The sequence below is a fragment of the Anser brachyrhynchus genome (genome assembly GCF_964034855.1).
Source record: "Anser brachyrhynchus genome assembly, chromosome: 19".
NCBI lineage: Eukaryota > Metazoa > Chordata > Aves > Anseriformes > Anatidae > Anser > Anser brachyrhynchus.
In genome coordinates, this window is record NC_137712.1 from 4,869,329 (window position 1) to 4,891,032 (window position 21,704).

At 43.7% G+C, this 21,704-nt stretch overlaps 3 protein-coding genes across 17 annotated transcripts in view; 2 read left to right on the forward strand and 1 right to left on the reverse strand.

The window, feature by feature from the left end:
* Window positions 1-3,366, forward strand: part of TSC1 (TSC complex subunit 1) — a 63,206-nt gene extending 59,840 nt beyond the window's left edge. For all 8 annotated transcript variants that reach the window (XM_080561761.1, XM_080561763.1, XM_080561766.1 and 5 more), the window contains one exon: window positions 277-3,366. In XM_080561761.1, the coding sequence (XP_080417887.1) occupies window positions 277-769 (493 nt within the window). In that variant the 3' untranslated portion in view covers window positions 770-3,366. The remainder of the gene's footprint in view (window positions 1-276) is intronic.
* Window positions 3,367-5,277: 1,911 nt separating this feature from the next.
* The window catches only part of AK8 (adenylate kinase 8), a 76,656-nt gene continuing 60,229 nt past the window's right edge, over window positions 5,278-21,704 (forward strand). For 3 of the 6 annotated variants that reach the window (XM_080561796.1, XM_080561800.1, XM_080561801.1), the window contains exons 1-4: window positions 12,474-12,625; window positions 14,534-14,618; window positions 18,641-18,690; window positions 19,395-19,508. In XM_080561796.1, coding sequence (XP_080417922.1) covers window positions 12,548-12,625; window positions 14,534-14,618; window positions 18,641-18,690; window positions 19,395-19,508 — 327 coding nt within the window. In that variant the 5' untranslated portion in view covers window positions 12,474-12,547. The other 3 variants (XM_080561797.1, XM_080561799.1, XM_080561798.1) reach the window with 3 other exon arrangements.
* Window positions 6,826-21,704, reverse strand: part of SPACA9 (sperm acrosome associated 9) — a 127,219-nt gene continuing 112,340 nt past the window's right edge. The window contains exons 1-5 of one of the 3 annotated variants that reach the window (XM_080561808.1): window positions 12,339-12,451; window positions 11,587-11,748; window positions 8,974-9,176; window positions 8,376-8,523; window positions 6,826-6,893 (exon numbers count right to left, since the gene is read on the reverse strand). In XM_080561808.1, coding sequence (XP_080417934.1) covers window positions 6,885-6,893; window positions 8,376-8,523; window positions 8,974-9,176; window positions 11,587-11,730 — 504 coding nt within the window. In that variant the 5' untranslated portion in view covers window positions 11,731-11,748; window positions 12,339-12,451 and the 3' untranslated portion in view covers window positions 6,826-6,884. Of the gene's footprint in view, window positions 8,524-8,973; window positions 9,177-11,586; window positions 11,749-12,338; window positions 12,454-21,704 lie in introns of those variants that run through there. The other 2 variants (XM_080561807.1, XM_080561806.1) reach the window with 2 other exon arrangements.

Genomic DNA, 21,704 nt, shown 5'->3' on the forward strand with positions numbered 1-21,704 from the left:
TGGGTCAGGATACACCTCTGTTCTGCTTCGGGATTGTCAGCTTTGGGCTTTAAAGGTGGGATGTTGCAAGGCTTAGTGTGACACCTGCCCGGTTGCTCTGTGTGGCTTCTGCTTTGCTACAAAACTGCGGAAGGAAAGCTGGTGTAGGCCTGCTGAAGTAAATATATGCAGTTGCAGAAATGGAAAGTAAGGCTTGTGCTCCCTAGCATTTCCCTTTCCATTGTGAACAGTTGCTACCATTTCCTTGACGCTGTATCCTCTCTTGTTCCAAACCAGGTTGGATTGTGGTAACGAAGGTTGTGCAGATGCTGTGGCAGGATACAGTGAAGAAACAATTGGTAGAAATGGAGAAACCAAACCTCCCAGCGCTCGAGGTAGTAGTAGCGGTAAGGGTGGCAGCAACAGTGAGCTCTCCACCCCAGAGAAAAACCAGAACCAGAGGTTCATCAATCGCTGGGAGACATCCATGTTGCTGGAGCCCTCAACTACTGTCCCACTGACTGTAGGTTCACTCCCCAGCTCCAAGAGCTTCCTTGGAATGAAGTCACGAGAATTATTTCGCAACAAGAGTGAGAGCCAGTGTGATGAGCAGGGTGGAACCATCAACAGCCTTTCTGATACTCTAAAGACTGAACTATGTAAAGATCCCAACATGGAGACGAAGGCCCCTCCGAGCCCCAATAACAGCCTCTCGCCTAAGATCTCCGAAAGCAGTGTTGGACAGCTTCATATCATGGACTACAATGAAACTCATCATGACCACAGTTAAAAAAGAAGATAGTCAATCAGTGTTATTTTCATATTCTTGGCATAGAACAGGAGGCGTGAATGCAAGTTTAACTAAAAGCTTTTATGTTTCTTTGGTCTGAGCAGCTAGCTCATGCAGCGGAATAGGATCGATGTCCAGTAACGGAAGAAGGCTGCTGAACGAATGCAAAGTGGATTTTGGGGTCTGGAATTGAAATGCCCAGCCTAACTCTTGCTTCTTTCTCAAATTCAGTCTTTAGCAGCGTGTACTAATTTGAAGGGACAACTGTTAGCATTTGCAAGTATTTTTTTCCCCCTTTCTCCCTGTCCCCAGTGAGTGGCTGCATTTATGAACTTGAGTGCAATATGAGGCCAAATTAACATTTGTGAGTCTACTACGAATGCTTTGTATTTCCTTGCAAGCTTCCAATTTAGAGCAGTTCATTGTGCTGCCTGTCTGGGTGACTTCGGTTGTTTTCATCCTGGAAAGGAGCAGCACTAGAATTTCTAGTGCGTTCACCCAAGGGTCTCTATTTTGCCTGTCCACTGTCCCACATCCCTCAGAGCCCAGTCTTCACGCAGTTGGACTCTGAATGCCTAAATGTTTAAGGAACGGTGTACCTCTGCAAAATGATTCATTCGCCCTAATTCATAATCATTGTTTATATTGTCCTTAACATTTCTTGGAAAGTTTCTTTTGAACAGACACTTGGTAAGGAACTGGAGCTTGTAATGCAGAGACCATATATGCTGAAGACTTGTTAAAACACTAGCTTCTGATCGTATTGGTATTTTAAGTGTTTGCCTGACAGACTGGTACTGACCTCAAACTGGTTCATTTGGGAAAGCTATTGGGGTGGGAGAAGAAGGAAGAGGAAGCTTTATTCGAGTAGGGAGAGCATGCAGAACATGGATGTAGAATGAAAATTTGCAGCTCACAAAGATGTGCAAAGAGCATTTGTTTCTTTAATCAGGGAAGTACTTGTCCTGCCTGATGTCCTTCATAATTCTGGTCTTTGTTCCTGGTCTGAGCAAGACCGCTGTGTTCCAAGGCTGAGAAATAGGCCTCTCACTTCCTGGGAGTATGTTTTCAGGCTTGACTTACAATACGGAATACAGTTTCCTTTGAGTGCTGTTCTGCTCTACCTGCAGCACACTTTTCAGCTCAGCAGTGTCAGTTTGGCTCTAGGTATGTCCCCTTCACCCCCATCTCCTTAAAGGACAAGACTGAAGAAGCAGCCTGCTTGAAACGAGAATCTGAATTCTGTCGTGAAGCCTTTCCGTGTTAATCGTGTTTAAGTCAATGATGAGCCTTCTGTGAAGGAGGATGGCAGGATCAGGGCTTGTCAGTGGTCAGACTCAATCTCCTTTGTGACAGAACAGAGCCTGCGGTTAGGAAGGCAGTGTGCTTATTTTAAACCTCGGGTGTGTCTGGGTCCAGGCATACTCTGACATATCAGGCTTCACAGGTATCCTGCATCACGTCTCTTTTCTTTAACGTTCTGTGGGTGGCAGCTGCTGGTGAAGAATTGTCTCAAATATAAATCAAAGCCAAGTACACTTGCACTTGTAGTTCACTTCCTTTGTAACCTGAACAGCAAAAGGAGTCTGTCACAGGGGCTGGTGGCTTGTGAACGTGTGCCGGACACTACTTTGCCTCCCATTTCCACTTTTTACTTAACACCTAGGGTCTAAATACATTTCTGCCTGTCTAAATTATTCTCAGTGTCCTTTCGGTTGGTCAGTCCTAACTCTGAAAGTAAAAGTGAACTTCAGTGGTTTTGTCAAAGCTTGAATCTGCATGGAATAGAAAATAGAGAGTTGGTTGTAAGTGACAGACTGGTTTTGTCGACATATCTATAGGTTTTCTAAGACTTAGTGGTAGCAAACGTGGTAGCGTATGTTTTGGTAAGATTTGGAGGTTTCCTGCCTCTCACCCCACCGGATCCCAGCACCAGGAGTTGAACGGTTTGCACATGGCCCTTGAAGGGCTGCCTCAGCTGCTGGGTGGAGTTGTGTTGCAGGAGTTTTAGACCATCCTGCTTTGCCGAGCCCCAGAAGAGTGTCTTGCTTCTGTGATGACCTCACTTGTTCTGAGGAGAGGTGGTTTTTGTTGTGGGTTACAAAAATGCCCTGGCGGTAATGCAAGCTCATTGATGAGGTGGCTTTTTTCTTCTTTTAAAAAGGATTTTAGCACCAGGATAGTAACGGAAACCACTTTAGGTTTGTTTATGGACCACAAAGATTACGGAGGAACAAATTTTGCAATTTTTTTTGTAAGTCAAAAAATCATGTATCTGCTGTATGTAGTTAACTTGCAGTTTGTTTGAAGGGGTCCCATCAGTGAAGTGGAAACAGATTTTTTTTAACTGACTGCTTTTAGTTAAATCTAAAATTGCTGTCTTCGTCAAGTTAATCTGTTCCCTGCCTCGCTCTTTGTAAGCATGTTAAACAATCTACATTAAATGCCATAAATATGAAATACGAGGAAATGGTACAATCCTAAGCTAAAGAGAACTTCAACCAAAAGGAGGTTTTGCTGTCCGTATTAGAATGTTCTAAAATGTCAAGGCAGTTGCTTGTGTTTAACTGTGAACAAATAAAATGTATTGTTTTGCACTTCTGTGTTAAATTCCCTGCGAGCCCCTCTCTTTGGGACCAAGGTGTGCTGAGACAAAACGCGGAGAAACAAACTCAGCATCGAAGCATCTTCCAAGATCTGTGTGCTGAGTAGTACTGAGCAGATAACTGGGTCTGCCCCTTTTTGCATGGGGTTCTTCGCTAGAAGTTCACTTTTCTGCGTGGAGCTCGTGTTTTTTTAATCTTCTGTGGAATAACAACTTCAACAATGATGTGACAGTATAATCCATAAAATAACCACAGACACTTCACTACGGCACATCTCCATATTAGCTTTGTATGGGATTGTTTACATGGTCTAGAGGTTACAGTGATTAGACAAACTAATAGATGAAAATGTCAGACTGCTCTTTGCAAAGCTGGGGACAGAAGCGGGCTGGCTTCCTCTGTCCCTGCATACGTGCTTTCCTCTTCTGTACCCTGCTCAAGTGTCACGGTACACAGGGCAGTTCCTCAAACCAAGGGGGATTTGGGAGGTGATTTCACTGTAAGCTTGACCTATTAGGTTAAGGTTGTTTTCTTGTTTTGCCTGTCTCTCCTCCCAGCCCCCTCACCTGGCACTCTTACTGTATTTTTTTTTCCTCAAAGAAATGAATAGTTGAAAGCTTGCTCAAAGCAGTTTAGAAATTCATACATGAACCTCAGCATTGCAATTATGGAATTAAGTATAATTTTTAAATTTGAACAACCCACACAAGGGCATGGCACAAGTGATGTACAGTCTGTTTGTGAAAACACATTGGCTGAACAACAGCACTTAGTAGAAAATTTTATGTAAAAGTTACCCTGACCCTTATTTTGGTGCTAGGCGATAGGGAAAGCTGGCTTTCAGCCTTCTGCAAGGGGGTAAGTTTTACAGCATGGTGTAAATGAAAGGAAAACAAAGCAGAAAGTTGATCTTGCCTCATTTTAAATGTGTTTTGCATATCCCTTAAGCTTAAAGGTGAAAAGCTGCACTTACCAGTTCAAAAACAATTAGGTAATATTACCCCCAGAAGTACGTCCACCAGGGTACAAGAAGAAATAAAGTATCTTGCTTACCCACCTTGGTAGCTTGGTAGCTCATAAACCCAGCTGTAAATAATAAGCATGCAGTAGACACTAGTGAAGGAAATAACTTTATTTCCTGATTTTTAAGCATCTTTGCTGGTTCATCTTGATTTACTGGAACTACTTAGCTACAGGTGCGATGGCCTGAATTTGAAAAGTGGTTACAGAGCAGTTCAGAGAAGCAACAGGAGCTGAGTTACTTCATTCACGCAAGTGACAGCTTGCACCTAGACTTTACTTTTCATTCAAAGCTTAACTCCAAATAATTTTGTCTGGTGGTTTTCATGATTTTGGCATCTGTGGGATTTACTTGGAGAAACCTTTTTGGTGATGCTAAGGACCTCATCTAATTTTGGGCCTCACTGGGTGAAGTTTGGTGCCACACACTACTTCTGGTTTTGTCAGGGCTCTGGGCTGGCCATCGGTGATGCGGGGCTCGGTTCTCAGCTGACCAAAAGCTCGGTTTCAATGGGTGCTGTGCCCACCCCCAGCTGAATTCAGAACTCCTACAGAAACCCAGCCACCGTGGGCTATGAGGTGTTCATAGGGCAGCGAGGTGACTGAGCAGGACGGGACGCAGCCAAGAGCCTGTGAAAGCAGCCGGGAGGGGCCGGCACCTGTGTGCCTGCGAAAGCAACCATTTTGGTGGCGTGTAGCTGATGCTGCGAAGCTCCTCTGAGGATGTGGGAGCAGAGCGGGCTGGTTGAGCGCCGTGTAACCAAACGGCCTTTAGGAGGCTTTCACGGAGGGCCCAAGGCCGGGGTGCGTCGGTGAGGCGCTGCGGGGTCCCGGGCCGCCTTCCCCGAGGCGGCCGCTAGAGGCCCCCCGAGGCCCGCGGCTGCCCTCAGCAGCGGCCCCGGTCCCCTCAGGGGGCCGCCGAGGCCCGGGGAGCTCCCCCCGTGCCCCCGGGAGGCCGCCGCAGCTCCCGAGGCTGTGGTAACCTCTCGGGTGCCGAGCAGGGCCCGGCGGTTTGACCTGCGGCACCCCTCGGTTGTACCTTGGTAAAGGTCGGGTTTGCCCCCCCTGCAAATCAAGGGGCTCACAGAGCCTACAAGCGCCAGGATTTTTTGCCACCGTCTCCTCCCAGCCTGCGTCTCTGCCGCCGTGTTTGAAAGAAAAGCAGCGTTTATTTCCTGGACTGGCTGACAGATCCCGGGGTAAGTCAGTCTGGTGCCCTGCCTGGTTTCCCAGCGTCTCATGATTTTATGCTCTCAGAGGCTAAAGTAAAACTTCTGCACTTCTGCTTGGCATTTACATCCTGTTTATGTAAATTCTTCAAACAGCTTGATTTGTAATAGAGAAAAACAATTCTTGCTGTATCTTTTTGTCCTTTGAAGTGTCCATCCACTCTGGAAGAGGAGAACTTGTATGGAAATTAAGTAATTTGTCTAGATGTTTTTGTGAGGTTTAACTTTGCAGTCTTCCAACAGATTCTGGTCATGTCATTACCAAACCTCAGACTCTGAGTTTCACGCGCTTATTTTTCTGCTGGTGTCTTAAAATTTTGTCTGCGTAAGACCGATCAAAAGGATGGGGCTGGATTAGAAATAATTATTAAAGTTTGTGAATTGTGTTTTTCACGCATGTGTCACAAACTCTGTCAGGTATGAACGAGCGTTGAACAGCAGGTGTGGCAGGCAGCCGAGGACTGACAGGACTATTCTGACAGGCAGTTTGTGCTGTCTTGCACTGTGGAAGCTGAAAAGGAACTAAAAACGGGCAGATAATTTTGGTCTGATCAGAGCCTGCATAGTCAAATTTAAACACGATAGCTAGGGTTAGGAAGGCCAGGAGCAATATCTGAGGAAATTTCCCTTGTGTCGCAACACTTGTCATCCTTCAGTCAACGTAGCACCTACTTGGTTTGGAAAACTTTCCAAAACAGTGTTATCAGACACTTGTCTTTGCAACATGAAACACTAAAGGGCAGCTGTGAGCAACTTTGATTTTTCTTCGTAACGCTACCTCTGCAGCAGGCCTCCCAAATAAAGCCTGAGGTGGCAACAGGCACATTTCGCTGTCTGTGACCCCCGTAGTGCCTACGAATCTGTGTGACCTCAGCAGGCTTCATTACCATTTTTAAGTTCACTATGTTTCAATTCAGTTGGGATATGACTTCTCCCAGATACAGGCCCCTTCTCCAGAGTGGATAGATGTAGTATATAGTGGCATATGTATTTAGGGGAAGGAAAGAAAGTACAAAGGAACATGGGGTTATGTGAGGAGTAAAAATGCTCCTGAAAATACTTCCTATTTCATCTGAGCTATCATTCCTTCCTGTGCTCCCTCCTCTATATTAATTCTCCCTTCTTTTTTTTTTGCCTGTGTTGCCGAAATCTGGTCATCTTAAGGAAAAAGCTGTCCACAGTTTTAGCAAACTGAGAGAGGTATGCAAAGGGCACTTGTTTATTCAGGAGTGTCTTCCAGCAGGAAGCAAAGAACAGGTGCTAATTTGCCTGTGGGAGGGGAAAAGAGCAGTCAGATACAGGGAAGACATTGCGTTATTGAGATCCTAAGTTTGTAGTTAACTGTGCTTGAAGAAAAGCACCACGAAAGATGCATATCAGCTGCAGGGAGTGGGGGAGAGCCTGCGATTCTGCTTACCCTCCCTAAGCAGGCTGGAAAGCAAGCTGTTTTCAGCACTGGTATCAAGCCATTGTGCTGGAATTGCAAAGTGCTGTTATAAAAGCAGCACGAGACTATTTTAAATGCCTTCCAGTTTTAATTAATTAGGCATCATCACATCCTTGAAAAATAAGCTAGATTCTTTCCTTGAAAAAGGGGAAAGATATTTTAGTTTGCAGTTTAAAAAGGAACCATCTGAAAATGGCCACAGCTCAATCTCTCTGCTCCCCCTAGATTCCCTGAATCACATTTAATGGAAAAGACTTCCTGTTAGCTTTGCAGAGGTCTGGGGAGGAAGGGGGTGTTTATTCAGGTTGGGATATTGTCAATACACCAAACTAGGTGCAAAATTAAGGCTGTCCTCCTTTATACCTCTAGCTGCTAACAGCAAAGGAGTCAAAGCAGGCATAAGGGAACATGTTCTGCGTGGTGTGTACTGGTTGGTGATGGTATGAGAGAACCTGCAAGAATCCAGCAGAGCCCGGTCAGCGTAGCTAAGCATGCTGGCCTTTTCTGTAGCCAATGGTGTGCAAAGGAGACATCATTGGGGTCCTGTAAATGCTGATTCTTTGGTCCACAGACCAGACAATTTCAATGGGGTCAGCTGGGGTGAGGGAACTTTAGTGATAAGCCTGGTGTGAATGTCAGACGCGCTTCTGAGTCCTTATTGAGAGGCTTTTGCTTCTCTGCATCATGTTCTTCAAACGTGCTGGTTATTCACACCTCCACCTTTGGAGAGTGAGTGGCTATTTCTCAGAAAGAAGTCTGAGAAAGTCTGTAAAATCCTGTTTTGGGTAGCTGGCCTGAGATTTGTATCTGTGATTAGAACCTGATTATTCCCTGCTCTCACCACAATGCTTGTGAAAGCGACCGTGTGTGGTACAGCTCCTGCTGCTGGGATATGACTTTTAGGAGGAGAGAGAAAATTACAGCAAGGGAGAGCGGAATACGTATCTGTCAAAGCCTAGCTGACAGGACTAACTCTTCAGAACTTGGATCTCTAGTATTCATTTCACTGATTTTAATCAGCCACCTGATTAAAGGCGGAAAGCAGGAGATGCGTGAACTCCCATCCCTTAAAAGGCATGTCTACCAGGTGGTTTCCAGGGACTTTTCAGTTTCCCATTGTGATTTTCTGTGTCATTCAGGTGCTTCTTTCTGACATGCTTACTCCCCTGCACTTGTGCACAATCTTTGTTACTAACTGAGGTCTGAGCTTCAGGGTGGACAGAAGATGGGTTTTGGGAAACAGCTGCCCTAGACGGTTCATCCTCGGGTGCCCTCTTCTCAGAGAGAGCACTTCTACCACTCACATTATGCAGCACGTGCCGCGGCAGCTTCTCAGTGTGGGACAGCCACTCCTTCATGCAGTCTAGGACGACGGGGATGAGGCTCACCACCCCTCCGTAATGATTCTTGGCCTCATCACAGCTCAGGTGGTTCACAACATCATGGGGATATCTGCGGGACGGAAGGACACAATCAGCAGAGTAGTCCAAGCAGCGCAACCCTGGTGTTCAAGAGCATGAACAAACACTTGCCCCGTGGAAATGAACTCTACACAGAGCAGGAACAGGAGGGAGGAAGAGATTGTAGAATATGCCCGGTTGGAAGGGACCCAGAAGGATCAAGCTGCCTAATCACTGCACGTGACCTCAGGGTACTGACCCGCCTGTGTATGCCCTTCCATGCACCAGTAAAGTGAGCAAATACACAAACAAATCCCTTTTTGTGAGTGGAGGTTGGCAACGTTTTCACGACAGCAGGATCTGTAAACTGGGTAGCGCCTTTTATCCTCACTAAAGCCAGAGAGGTGTTACAGGAGAAACCAACAGAGAAGTCGAGCAGGAATGTTCTTGCTCCCAGTATCGACAATCGCCTCAAGGAGACTAAGCCGATGGCAAGACCTACTTAGCTCGGATGGTGCTCAGATCATTGCTGTGGCTAAGGAGCAGCTTGCATCTTTCCAAAATGCCATTGGTTGTGCCATTACCAGGATGCACGGCTTCCAGCTTGTGGCAGAGCTTGCTGAGGTCATTACAGATGTTCAGGAACATGTTGAGGATGCGCCTGTCCGTGGAATTGTTACAGTAATGGTCCGTGTAGGACTGTACCTGTAGAGTACAACATGGGGAGAGACGGGGTCACGCACATTAAATTACGTTTTGATATGCTGCAAAGTCGCTCAGGTTAGCGACGAGAAGATGCTTGCTCTTGTGACTCTGAGGGAGTCTCTCTCTGAAGAAGCGTGGGACTGCTGCAGCCAAAAGCACAGCTCTTCTCCGAGCACTGCAGAGAGAGGCTGGGTGTGAGCAGAGTTTTGTCTCCTCTGCCACAGCTGCTTGCATAGAGTGGGGTGGGAGGTGGGGGCAGTGGCCAAGCTGCAAGCGTTTTGGAGTAATAGCGTGGATGTGCTCGCGACTGTGCGCATTCTCCATGGCTCCTTATTTGGCACCACTAGATGTGAACGTAAAATTAAAGCCATTTAACCGAAATTGTCCTTACTAACCAATTATAGCAATGGTATTCCCTATCTCCCTGGGATGTTTGTGTTACCCAGAGTGAATGGCATCGTATGATGAGATGTTATGCCAAGAGATTAAGTCCCTTCTCCAAAGGCATTACAGCCACTTGAGGCGTGAGTGGTCGGAATACGAAGCACAGCGCGGCTGGTTGGCAGTCCTGTCTGGGCTCTAACACCTTTAGTGCTTTCTGTAAGATTTCAGGATAAGAACAGAGGAACAGTTCCAGCACTGGAACAGCCTGCGCATACAGAAAAGCCATGCAATGCGCTTGGGCAAATTCTCAGCAGGTTTGTAAGAAAAATAAAAAAGGCCCCTAAGGGTCCATTTCCACTACAGATTTCTCCTCCTGCTCTGCTCACGGTGCGTTGTGTCCGTGTGAGCGGCAGGATTTTTTTTTATTGTTGCTGTGTGCAGAAACAGTCCTAAAGAGAATAGCATTTTAGCCTGGTTGTTCACCGATAGGATTACAGGACTCCTTTCTGTCAGTATGAAGAGAAGGGAGTTAGTGCATACCCAGGATGGGGACCAGGACAACGTGAACAACGGCTGGCAAGGACCGCGCAGGTCTGCATTAGGCGGTTGCTGGCTCCTGAGCTGCGGCCCAGGGAGTTCAGGGAGAGCTCCTGCACAGGACCAGTGCCCCGAGCACAGCCACGCCCTGCAGCACAGGGACCTGCTGGGTCATCTGAGTCTGTGGATGAAGCAAGTGACGGAGGAATTTGTCTCACAAAACCACTTGGGATTTGACTTCGTACCCTATCCCCTGCAGAAGTCTTTAAGGAGCTGTTGCCACTTCCTGTCTGGTTGCGTCCCCGGTGAAATTTCTCTGGGAGCGGTTCGGTTCCTGCACAAGGGATCACCAGTGTGTGCTGCACCGATTCTTCCCCCTTCTCCCCAGTACCTTGCTCTTTTCCTTTTTCCACGCTCTCCCCAAGGCAGCATGGTTACACGCTTGGGGCTCTCCGTGCAGTATTGCCACCGCTAAGCTCACGTTACCGTGTCACAGACGATGCTGTGGATCAGGTAATTGCAGAAGTAGCTACCCGTGAGGTCTCACCCCCACAAAAGGCAGGCCTTCCAGCCCTGCCAAGAAAGATTCCAAGCCTGCTCTGTCCTTCTGAAATACCGGCACGTTTAAGAACAGAATAATGCAATATGAAACCTCAGTGCCTATTTTTGGAAAAAATGGATCAGTTTAATGTCTGTCTAGATCCTCTTCAATGTTATGAGTGAAGCCCATATGTTAGAACTGAGTCAGCCCTCAGGAAAGACAAGCAGCTCACTTCTGTTTCTTCACCCTAATAAGAGCTTGGCTTTCGCTCTGACTTCGGCATGGATCTGGGTTCTGAGCCTGGGTTCTGCTTTCTTACATCCACAATTCTAATTTTATCCAGATATTTCTTCCCCCTTTGTCTTCCAGTGGTCTAAGTTCTTTGCACTACTTAAAACATCCCGTGTTATAAAAATTCCAAGACAATTCACTTACCAGCCCAGAAAACACCTAGCCCACCTGGGAGTTTCAGCCCTCAATCCGTCATCCTACCTCGGTAACACAGCCATTATTTTTAATAAGCACTATAGAAAGATACAGCAGCACCAATACCGGGGGGAAGAGGCGAGCGTGCTGCTTACTGCAAGTTAAGGATTACGGATCCCGTGTGTGGCTGGGGAAGGAGGCTTGGTTTGATTGTGTCTTGTACCCTGCACTTCTGGCTACGCCTCGGAACCGAAATGACAGTATTAAACTAAATCCTAAAGTGATGCTGAGCGATGTAATTCCTTCTCTGTAAACGGGAAAGTCTAACGTAGTCATTTCTCTCCCCTACTTAATCTTTCGCCATCGGTTTGCAGAGCTAAACACAAACGTTAGAAGCAAGTTTGGGCGCATCTTCCCTAAGTAAAAACATTTATTCATCACCGAACTAGACCTGAGCGCCTGGCAGCACTGCCTTGTTCCCCGTGCCCATCAGCAGAGAACTCTGTGCCGAGTGCCTTGTACCTGGCTGATGCTCGCCACGGGTCTGATCGTGTCATGCGCGTTCTCTCGGGTGTGTTGCAGCGCTGCGATAAACGTAAACTGCTGCTGCAGGAAGAGCTTGTAGTGCTGTTCTACGGTTCTTAGAGCCTCCTTTACCTCGTTCATGTTTCCCCCTCCTGGATTCTGGTAGAGAAGGAGAGAAAAGAAGTTACTTTTTAGATGTTGTGAGATTTTACACGTGTAACTCTATCTTTCGCTTGGGTTGGAATTGTGTAGCTAAGAGGAAAACTTTATTAAAAGAAAAAACACAGGAAAAGAGAAAACATATTGTGTCAAAGCCCTGCAGTCCCCAGCCAGTCAGTCGGGGAGGCGGCAATGCTGCTGCGAAAAGAGGCAGGGAGCGCAGGGGGCCCCCTGGCAGTCACACGCCACGAACCCCGGCGGCTCTGCTCTGAACATGAGCACAGCGCGCTGAGAGGCCTGGGGGGGGGGGGTTAAATGCCTCCCTTATCCCGTGCGAAGCTACCGCCCGGCGCTGAGAACTCGGGGATGGAGACCCCGCCGCCCCCGGCCGGGCCCTCACCGCTTGGGTTCCCTCAGGAGAAGCCCCGGGCCCCGGCACCACCCCCCGGGCCCCGGCACCACCCCCCGGGCCCCGACACCCCCCGGACCCCGACACCCTCCGGCCGCCGCCGGCCCCGAGCCCTCGGGGGAGCCCCCCGGGGGCCCCTCAGCGGACCGGGGGGGCCTCTCCCCTCGCCCCGGCTCCCTACCGGCCGCTGCAGCCCGGCGGGGCCGGGGCCGGGGCCGGGGCCGGGCCTGGATCCGCTCCCCCCGAGCTCGGCGGCGCCGCCGTCTCCTTGGCAACAGCCGCCGCCGTCTCCCTGGCAACCGCCGCCCGATGACGTCACCGCCTGCCGCGCGCGTCGCGGCCTGGTGACGTCACTCCGTAGCAACGCGGCGGCGGTTGCTAAGGGAGGCCATGGACGCCCCCGGCCCGCCGTGGCTGCCGTCGGCGGGAGCCTACGCGGAGGAGCGGGGGCTGTGGCGGCTCCTGCAGGTGAACGGGACCGGGCCCCGGGGCGAGGGGCACCGGGACCGTGTGAGGAGGCCGGGGGCAGGGTGTCCTGGTGCCCTCTTGCCCCCCTCCGGTTCGTCTGGGGCAGCAAAAGGCACCGCGGAGGGGGGGGCCGGGGCCTCTCTGTAGGGCCCCCGGGTGGAAGGCAGCCCCCTCAGCTGCCGTGAGGCGACCGGGGGACAGCAAGGAGACTCCCGGCCCCAGAGGAATCTGTGCTGGGCGCCACAGGTCTGGAGAACGCCCGTTGGCCGAGGGCACGCTCTGGGGCTGCTCCCGGATGAAGCCGAGGGGGGACAGCCCCGGTGGGGCCCGGTGCTGACCCCTCGCCCTCCCAGCTCGGGCTTTGCGAGGCCTTCTTCTTCCAATCTCACTGGAAAACAAAAGCTTATTTTCCCTTCCTTCTCCTCTCCCCCTTTCTTTTCCCCATGTAATTCCAAGACCATTTACCATGAGCAGCGTGGCTTTATTTCTTAACTCTTTTTTTTTAACATGTGTTTTTCACTTTGTGAGGCACTGAAAGCAGCAGTGAAAATTAATAAATTAATAATAAATTAACAACTTAATAAATTATTTTAAATATTCATTTAAATAAATTTAATACCTAATTTAATATTTATTTAAATAAATTTAATATTTAATAAATTAATTTTAATTAATTAATTAATTATTTTAATATAAGTGAACAACTGAAAATTGTAATGCCAAATTCAGATTTTTTAGTTTAAATCAACAATGCTGGAAAGTAATAATTTTAAAATGAACTTTCAATAAAAATATAAATTTTATACTTTAGGCTATTTGCTACTCAGGCTTGGAAACATCAGAATTTGCATGTGAAACAGTTCATAAACAAAATAGAGTGGTGTAATTATTCTCATGAAGTGAACGAAGCAGAAAAGGAAATTAGACCACTTCAATAAAAGGAAATCTGTAGGCTAGAGTGTAAAATTTCATGGAGTATACAGACTTTGCAGAATTTACTTTCAAATATAAAAGTGTTATGACTGATTTTTAGAAAAAAAGACGTCCTATTACAGTGTAAGCAGTTCAGTAGATAATCTAAGCGAGAACATTAGCTGCTGTTAGATGTTTAGTTTTAATTACAGAATTCTTGGCTGCGCTGAAATGTTTTATAAGAAAATCAATGGAGTTAGTGTTTCTTAGTGTTATTCCTTTCCCTGCCTGTAAAGCTACAGTCACTGCTGAAATCAGCAGAAGGAGCGCTGCTGGTATCAGTGGGAGCTGAAGCAAGGCCCCGTATAACCTCACACATTTAATAAGAAAAGTGAATCCAGAACAGTCATTCAGAGAAAGGCTTTAAACCCTTCTCCCCGCCCTTGTTTTCATGCAGGAGGAAGACCAGCAGGGTTAAAGAAGTGCGATGTGCTGCTTTTGTGGTTTCGACTGGTTGTGGGCTTTGTGTGTTTTCTTCAGGTCTCATCTATCCTGCGGTCCTCTAGGCTGGTTGGAAACTTGTGGGAATGTGCTTGAGAAAGAGGTTTAACTTGCCCCGAAGAGATGCTAATTTAAGCTGGCTGGTTTTGAAACTGCTTGTATGGTTTTTGTCAGTGTTGACTCAACCCTTACCTACACCAGACTGCTCGAGCCAAACCTTTCTGGTGTCTCTATGTATCATAAATAAGCTAAAGAAAATAGTTGTGTTGTTTTTTTCTTTTTCTTGACATTTTTAAACTATGTTTTACTTAATTTTTTCAGCCTCTGGAAAAGGTTTCATGTTCTCTATTCTGTTTATTGAAAGGGACTTGAGAAAATGAATTAGCATGTATAAACTCTTTAAGATCCTCATCATTACATTGCCTTAAATTGCAAGATATCACGACTGTATAACTATGTTAAATTTTCCTCTGACTTTGCCCTATTTATTTTCAGAACATAGTTGAAGAACTCTTGATTCATAAGCCAGATGATCCCATTCAGTTTATGATAGACCATTTAAAGCAAAATAACGATGATGGTAAGTGAAAACTGAGAGACCACAGGCACTGCAACTTATATTTGTAAACAGCTGCTTAGAAACTGCACTTTAGTTGCCAAATGATGGATACAACTTTTCAGACCAAGTCTTGAGGAAAAAAAAAAGTGAGCATTTTGGAATAGTTATAAATAAGATGCTTTTTAATTTCCCTTCTTTTTTTTTTTAGCTGGTAATCTAATAAAAAATGCACTTTAACAGTTATAACAATGAAACCCTCTAAGGGAATAACAAAGAGTTCTGGTGTATCAATTATTAATGCATTCTGTGCCCCATCTGATATTTCCTGTTGTCTTTAAGCTCACTAATTACTCCTTTTGTCAGGTGTAAATTTGGTTTCCCATCCTACCTGGGCTGGCAGATTCTCTGTTTTTTGATTAGTTAGTTACTAGCTGTTGTTAATGAGTTCCAGTGCTCAGTGGCATCTCAGATGAAGGAACAGTGAGTGTGCCTACACGTATGTATAACAAAACCTGGTAAATTGAATAGGAAGTCTCTATTCTGCACAATAAAAGCATGTAGGCTCAATCAAATTATTTGATTTACAAACTGTTCACCCTTAGGCAGATTATATTTGGATATGCACAACTGAACTATAATTTTTGTTCTGCATGAGCTGTCAGGAACAGCTGGTGTCATGTTGCTTTGATGTTTCTTTAAAACCATAGTAAACCATTATGAAAGTTCTGCTGCAGCATCAATGAAATCATTATCACTGGAGGTGCTGTGAGCTCTTTATACATAGCGGTAGTGATCAGATGGATGTAGATTGAAGTGCTGCTAAGTATCCAAAAAAAAAAAAAAATCAAATTCTGCAAATTATGTCCAGCCCTTTCTGATACGGGCAGCACGTGGAATCAATCTATTTTATAGACCCATGGAAAATTTGCAGAAGAATTTCAGTTTGGTAGAATGCAGATAAAATTTCCTCACATTAATCTAACATTTGTCCTTAAGCCCCACAGTATCATTTGCACAGAATTAGGCAGGTTTTGATTTCGTGACTTCAGTACTTGGAGGCTAAAGATAGAACTACAGCAGTTGTTTGTCAAGAGAAAAATGCTGTCTGCTTTTGGTCTGGAAAAAAAACTATTGAGAAAGGGAAGGCACTCCAATTAAAATTAGAGCCTAAATGTTGTTTTAGAAATAAATTATATGGAAAATAATGTAACAGAAATCTGTAACTGAGTTGATTTTACTTTTTGATCATGGCAGAAGGTGCTGACTATTTAGAAGAAAAAAAACCCTTATTAGAGCCATCAGTAAAGCAATGAATTTTCATGATCTTGCCTTGCTAGACAGCTTTAGCCCTAGAGAAAATTTCAAACAGAGATGTGTGGAAAAGAAGTATTGCATCTATCCCAGGTGTGAAGTTAGAAAACCTTTTTAATTAATAATAGGATCTAAAGTACTCTTAAAAATATAAACAACTCTAATGATGATTATAGCTTACAACTGTCTTGAAAAGCTCCTAGGTCAAATGTGTGCCTGAATGTTTGTGCTTAGTGCTCTGTGCTATTGTTCTTTCATGTGATCCTTCTGAAAACCTTAAAGAGCCTACGAAGATTGATAATTCTTTAATATACAAAGATGCTAGTTTTCTACATTTTATCTTGGTTTGTGTTAGCAAAGAGCGCTTTCCAGATCCGGGTGACATTTCTCTGAGGTCTTGCTTTACTCTTATACCTCTGAAGAAACGTAACAAAGTTCTGCAAGAATGTTCATGATGTGCTATGAAGTTTTCCTCTTTGACAAAGGATTTCCCTTACAAGTTAAACTTTTTTTTTTTTTTGCGTTAATATTAATCATAGACTCTTTTGGACTTAAATGGAACTCAGTGAGCCCAGCTGTTATTTTACATTATCCCAGGATTAATATATATATTTTTTTTATTATTACTGAAAGCATCCTTGAATGTTAAATCGTAAGAATGCTTGGAAAAGTAAATTCTGTAACATCTCATCAAGTCTAAACATGGAATGAAGTATGATTTGTTAATGAAGAAAAAGTCATTTTGCAGATTTTCCTCACTTCATTTAGCTGCTGGTCCAGACCTCCAGTATTAAATACTGACCATTTGCTGATTGGAGGGGGTTAAACATTACATACAGTGGTGTCCTGGTTGTGCCCTTGTGTCATATGTTTAGGGAGAATGCTTCAGAAGAGTCTTACAAGTGTGCAAATGAGTAAATCAGTGAATTACACTGCCCCATCTGCTGCAAGCCACTAAGCAGAGAGAAAACCAGATTTAGTACAAAGTGAGCATTTACAGTAGCCCTGGGCAATATTAAAGCATGATATGGTGTATATAATGGTATGTTTCGTTTTTTATCAAACGTTTGTCCAAGAAAGCTGTGTATTAAAGCTTCAATACCTAAGGGTTTTCTTGTGAATTTTAAATCATGCTCCTAGTTAAACCTCAAAAGGATCTGTGGATGGAAAGGTTTTTTGATTTTCTTTGAAGTGGTTTGAAGAAGTTGATTAGTGTTGGCACCCGAGCACTCTTTTATGACGCTGTTTATAAATAATTCCTAAGTATCGGGCTGGAGTTTCAAGGTGTTAGATTAGAAAAAAAAAACCCTAGGATTTAATCACATTACATTTGAAAGAAATTAGGTGATAAAAACAGCTGATGTATCCTTTTAAAGTATTTTTCTACATTGTGTACTAGTTCTGTTGCACTTGCAAGAACCAATAAGGGGGAGTTTTTCTTAAACCTTCCAAGTCAGATAACTTTGTAAAGATGAATCCGTAATTTGGGTTTCATGTATGTTTAAAAATTGCACCTGCCCAATAACTGTTAAGCGCATGGAAAGCCTTATAAAAATACATTTCACATCCTTCCCTGTCTGCTGTCGTCAGACACTGTATCTCTCTTGGTTATCAAGAGCTGAAGAGGTTTTGGGGCTAGGAGATCCCTCCTTTGTTTTGACCTATGTTACTCCCAGTAAATAATCATCAGTCCCCTCTGTATATAGTCTGTTTTATTTTGCGTGTTTGTTTTTTTCCCCAAGTATAATGGTAAAACATCAAAGGTATTAATATAAAATGAGAGCTCAAGGAATTGCAACCCAAGGTGTGTTCATGCAAAAAGTCCCATATACTTTTGTAGGAGTTACTCCATTTTCCCTTGTTTTATCTTGCCTCTTATTCATTCCCAATAAATCTTACAATGGTAAGATTAAGAATTTCTCAGATCTGGGATGCATTTTTCCCCACCTTGCTGCCTTGGGGAAGGGAAGGGAGAGGGACATGCAGTAGGACGCAGGATACAGAGAGGATGAAAATGACTTTTAATGATGACTTGAGAACATGAAGGTAGCCGTCAGAGGATAGAGAAAAAGTGCTTAATTTTGCGGTGTCTAAATCTTCTCTAACCCTGACACAGCCTATTTAGTTGAAATTAAATCATAAAGTTTGGGGCTTTTTTTTTTTTTTTTTTGGTAATGGGAGCCAAAAGCTTTGCCAAAAAGTGTGTTTACTGCCATACTGAGTAAAGAGAACGAGAGAAGAAATTAGATGATGGTCCCATCCAACCTCAACCACTCTATGATTATGATAATTGTCACTTTTAAATAGTTTTGTCCTGCATGTGTAAGCTTTTTTTTTTTTTCCACAGTATATATCTGGTCTGAATTAATCTTTTGGGAACAAAAGCCAAACTGATATAAGGAAATATCCATATCTTGTGCTCTGGTTCACCCAGTAAGCTATCTGTTTGAATTGGTAGACAAATATAGATATATGTTTAAATGACATGTTTAGTCAGGGTATCAATCTCATTAACCATGGAGATTAGAGAATGACCCAGCTGCCACTGACTTAGTCTTTGCCTTTTTTTCTCTCCTCAGTGGAGCCCAATCATGAAGTTTCCATTCAGGCAGATTTACAACTGAAATTCTTTTTTCATTGTGATTACATTTATATTGTGTAATGGGATAGTGGGAAACTGATTGGATTTTTGCTGTTCTACATCTTAGTTTTCACATATTCTCATTTCATAGCTCCAAGAATTTGTATACTCGGTCCACCTGCTTCTGGGAAAACTACAATCGTAAGTATGCTCTTTCAGTGTTGTAATACTGTCCACTTACCTTTTTACTTTCTAACAAGCTCAGCACTTGTGAAAGTTTTATTCTGAGAAAATGATTTTTAGAATTGGTGAAGCGATGGAAGAGCACAAGGCAAGTTGAAGGACGGCATTCATAGGGATATGTCTATATTTTACAGTACAAGTTAAATGGAAACGTTTCAAGTGAGCTCTGCAAGAACTTGCCCAGGTAGTGGTAGTGATGCTGCTGTAATGCAATGGAACTCTGCGTGCTTTGTTTATCCAGCTTTTCAGCAGGATTAATTAACCTGGGAGGAGTACCATAAGTACGTGTTTGTGGTGTTCCTATATTGCTGATTGCTTCGTTTGCATGGCCAGTTGTCTCTCCTGTCGACTGGTGCCACTTAATTGAAAATCTTGAAGTGGTATTTGAACCACAGAGAAAGCTAACGACAGAAATTTCACAGATGGTGGTGGTGTGTGCATGCTAGGAAGAATGCTTTCTTCTTTAAAATCCATGTTATAGTACAGTAGATGAAAAAAGCCTTACTCAAAGCTGTAGACTCTTGAACATCTTTGTACGAAACTGTTTAAAGTTACACATATAGTCTATCTGTTTAAACACTCTGTCTTTCTGTAGTCTTCTGAAAAAAAGTGCTTTATTTTCTTTTCAAATATTTCATCCTGTATTATTTTTCATCCCTCAGGCAATGCGGCTTTGTAAACATTTGGATGCCATACGTATCTCTCAGGAGACTTTGTTATTCGAGGAAACATTAGCGCTGACAAAGGAAGCAAAGGCATATAAAGAAAGAAAACAGGTGTGTAAGAGGCTATAATAATGGTAGTTCTCATGCCACAGAAGAAGAATTATATGGCATTCCCATGATTTCCACTGCTATGAGTTGAGCAGATCAGAGTAAATATTCCTGTATCTGTGGTGGTTTGTACATTGGTTTATGTCTATGTAGGTGCAGGGTCCTTCAGAGAAGGGTAACCTGTGCTAGATAAGAGGATACGAACAAAGATAAAAATGTGTCCGGGCATAGAATTAGGGCCCAGAGAGGAAGAAAATGTAGAGTAACCTCGCACACGAGTGGTGAAATTGAAGAAAGTCCAGGAATGCACAATACCATTTAAAGAATGTTTCATTATATCATTAAACAAACCATCTTCTCATTTCCACATATTTGGTAATCTCAATAGAATAAGCATTAATCTCTGAGTCTTCTTTCACTACGAAATGCTATGGAAAATATGTACACAAAGAACATCTTTGGATCTGACAGAGCTACTTAGTTGTGCATATTTGATTTCTCTGTAGCGTGACACAAATAACTTAGTGCATTAACTCAAAACTAATTGACAATCCAGTCAGTTATTGGAAACTGTATAAGCTTTCAAGCTGAGGCAATAGCAGCAGACTCAGATCCTTCAGTTCCTGGGTAGAATCAGAAGCATCTTCGATTCTGATTCCTGCCCATTTAGCTGATTCATTTCTCCAGATGTCAAGGTGTTCCATGGGTAACAGAATGGAAGAAGCTTGGTTTTCTGTGACCATCCCTAGCAAGTCTACTAGTTTGAGTTGATTTATTCCACTTCATGACCTACTTTTGTAAAAATTGAAAGAATTTCTTATCTGTAAGAATTCTACATGCTGCTAAACTTGATTTAAATTGGCCAGATTTGGAATTTGCTGAGATGGTAGATAGTGTAATTTCATAATTTGTTTCTTTAGAAAACTAGGCTGAAAACAGAATAGTGTTTATTACACTGACTTAATGAGTGAAGTTTGGAGATAGCTCAAGTGATATATTTAAAGATCTGAGAGTTCATTGAACTTACTGAACTTACTGGCGAAAAGGTTTGCTTTCGGCTGGGATGGTAGAAAATGATTCTTACTGAGAATATGTACTTTGAAATTTTAGTTCTAATTATTAAAGATCGTTTTACTATATTCATAAATTTCAACCTAGAAGGGGGAGAATTTAAAACAAAAATTCCCTTTGGTTTAATTACTCTAATTATTAACATATTTCAGACTATACAGACGTACTTTCATGGGTGTCCTTTTGGGCTCATTTGATTTGAAAAGATGGATGGTGTGGAAGATGAAAGTCAAAAATGTCAAGGCTAATCAGGTAGTAAGGAGTGTCTGAAGAGCAGAATTTGTTGGTGTTTTAGTACTGTGCAGTACTGCGCCTTTTGTTTTTGAGATGTTAAATGCCAGAAGAATGGCTTCACTAAATCATTTCTTTTGTTCTTTTACATGGGTTTGATTCTTCATATGTAACTCCTAAAACTAGGAGGGAAATCCTCGCTTCCTCTAAATCAATAGAAGCTTTACAGTGACTTAAAATGTAGGCAAAGTATCATCTCAAGAGCTGTATTTTCTCTTGCTGATTCATGTCTGCTGGCTAAATCTGCTTTTGCTGTAACTGACCCCAGCTTCTGCTGAAAAAAGTGGTAAACTTGACTCCTCTAGTGTATATAACATCCATCAGCACTGATAGGTTTTGGATGTCTATTCAGGAACAGAACAATAGCTGTTTATACAGTCTTTGATAGGCAAGACATTAAAAAGTTGCAGTCCTGGCCAAAGCAATTTAATAAATGGAAAGAGGAAAAGCATGAATTAAGACTGTGGTTTTGGAAGTCTGGTGTGAAGATCATGTAACACAATTTAATGTTGTTAGAGGAATGTTTCATGGGTATAAGGTTACTGTGGCTAAATTAACCCGGATGCCAAAGGTCATTCATTTTTAGGTCAGTAGACCAATGTTATTAGATTTGGGCAAATGCTACAAAAAGGTCTGCAAATATTTGTTCTCATATTTTTCTTCTCTTTAGCCATGCTTTCAGCTCTTTTTACTTCTAGCGAAGAGTAGAATATTTGAGTTTTACTGGCACAAGAATTCGTGGAAAAAGTATTTAAAATACGTTATTATTCTCTGAAGCTCAATTTTTAAATTTGGACTTGCAATCATCCACTAACACACCTGGCTACTTACTAATGA